At 47.9% G+C, this 2,192-nt stretch overlaps 1 protein-coding gene across 3 annotated transcripts in view; it reads left to right on the top strand.

The window, feature by feature from the left end:
- The window catches only part of CDK8 (cyclin dependent kinase 8), an 85,873-nt gene extending 83,692 nt beyond the window's left edge, over positions 1–2,181 (top strand). The window contains exons 9-11 of one of the 3 annotated variants that reach the window (XM_015590373.2): positions 249–346; positions 1,047–1,125; positions 1,248–2,181. In XM_015590373.2, coding sequence (XP_015445859.1) covers positions 249–346; positions 1,047–1,125; positions 1,248–1,490 — 420 coding nt within the window. In that variant the 3' untranslated portion in view covers positions 1,491–2,181. The remainder of the gene's footprint in view (positions 1–248; positions 347–1,046; positions 1,126–1,247) is intronic. The other 2 variants (XM_025046950.1, XM_015590371.2) reach the window with 2 other exon arrangements.
- The last annotated feature ends 11 nt before the right edge of the window (positions 2,182–2,192 follow it).

Here is a 2,192-nt window from a genome sequence, read left to right as displayed (position 1 = left end):
AGAATAAGAAGATATAAGTTTAGTTACTTATAGGAGAACCACATGACACAATCAATATTAGAATGACTAAAATATGAATTACTGTATTAAATTTAATAATTAGGAGGTTTTTTTTTTATTAATTTAAGGGAGTAAATGCCCTCCAAATTGTGGTGTCACTCATCAAAAAACATACACGTCGCGCGCGCGCGCCATAGAGCATAACTATGAGAAGTAATGCGCAATGTTTCCATGATTTACGGTTCCAGCTTCAGAAGTTGCTCACCATGGACCCAATCAAGCGAATTACCTCAGAACAGGCTATGCAGGATCCCTACTTCTTAGAAGACCCACTTCCTACGTCAGAGTAAGTGACCGGTTTATCAACTCACCGGTGTGGCAGAGTTGGGGGGCGCCTCCTTGCTTTAAGCTGTCAACTCCAAGTTGCCACTCTGCTCACATGGGGACCCACAGAAATGCTGGACGGGCAAAAATTGTGCTCTGATGACCGAAGTTTCACGTCGGGGGGTCATAGGTCAGAGATGTCCCTGTCCCTCTCAGGCCTGGCCTGCGTGTCAGCAGTGACGCAGCTGTATGGTGGCAGGTGGTCGACGCTGTGGCTCGCTCAGATGCTCTGAGGTCGCTCACGGCCTGTGGTTACAGTTCAGTGTTCTGATTGCGAAATAAATTCGTATCCCCCATTCCGTCTTTTATTTTAAATGCAGTAGGGAGGGTAAGAATAATTATGTTTGAATAGTGACATTTCCACCGGAATCTATATTTCGGTGGTCGCCATCAAAGAGTTCACGCTGGGAGAAAAGAAAAAGTCGAGTCCTATTAGACGATGATTGATGATTTTGATACAATGGAAAGCCCTCGAATGACCTACTCTGGTGTCACTGGTGAGAAGAAAAGATTCATTTTGTCTCAGTTGTGTGAAAGGTTTTTACGTTACACATTTGGAGACAAAGTCCATCTGAAAAGATTAAAATGAAAAACCACTCAAATGAAGCATTGGAAATGCCGATTAGTATGCCAGAAATTGTGTTTCTTTTTCCTTCGGTCAGTGTTTTTGCCGGTTGTCAGATTCCTTACCCAAAACGGGAATTTCTAACAGAAGAAGAACCTGATGACAAAGGAGACAAAGTAAGTATCAAAGTACAGTCGGCGCTTCTGGCGCGGGCCAGCGTCGCGGGCGCCTCCTCTGGTGCGGGTGTATCTTGTTCTTCTTCTGAGTTGAACTTTATTTTTCTGTTGACCCAATTGAGAAGAACCAGCAGCAGCAGCAGGGCAATAACCACACGAACGGAACCGGCCACCCCGGCAATCAGGACAGCGGCCACACGCAGGGACCCCCGCTGAAAAAGGTGCGCGTCGCCCCGCCGACCACTACCTCAGGTGGACTGATCATGACCTCAGACTATCAGGTACTGGACGCGCGGCGTGCCGCCTTCGCGGCCCATTTCGTACCGGTTTTTCTGACCACGATGTCACGTGTCCGCTCTTTCTAAGATGTCACTTTTGCTAGACTTGGCAGAGTTTAGAATTATATGACTTATTGAACAGACTTTGAAAGAGGAAAGCCATAGATCACGGCTAATCTTGTATAGCGTTCGCCTTGGGAGCGAGTAGCATGAGACGCAGGTGCAGGGGCGGGAATAATAACGCAGCAGGTGACAGGTAGAGGCCCCTGAACTCTGCCTCTGTTCTCTTCCTTTGGGCCGGTTGTAGAGTTCAGGATGCTACTCTGACATTTCAGTAATTATCATCATACTTTTGAATATGACTTGCAGCAGAGAGTGAGATTCATTCGTTTAAAGGACACAAAAAGATTTAGTGCCGAGGAAAGTAATTCTGCGGCATCCCTTCTCGCCACGTCCATTTTTATCCGTTAGTCGTGCGTGCGCGTCGCGGAGCTTCCTCTGAAGACGCGAGCACGTGAATCTGCTTGGAATGTCTTAACGTGCACGTCGAGTTCACGTGTAAAGCTGTCAAGCACGTTAGTTATGAGTTCTCAAATAGGTGCAGAACAGCACGAAAAGGGGGTGCTGCCGTAGAACAACACAGCGTAGTCATGGACTTCGCACAGAAAAGCGGATACTAATAAAGATTTGGGGGTTCGGCCCTTTGAACGCGAAAGCTGCTGCGCGGCCCAAGACTTCTACTGGGGTCTTGAAGCCGTGGCGTCGGCGGCGCGCGGACGCGCGTGGCCA

This window comes from Pteropus alecto, unplaced genomic scaffold (assembly GCF_000325575.1).
Source record: "Pteropus alecto unplaced genomic scaffold, ASM32557v1 scaffold80, whole genome shotgun sequence".
Taxonomy (NCBI): domain Eukaryota; kingdom Metazoa; phylum Chordata; class Mammalia; order Chiroptera; family Pteropodidae; genus Pteropus; species Pteropus alecto.
This window is presented reverse-complemented; position numbering and strand designations above follow the sequence as displayed.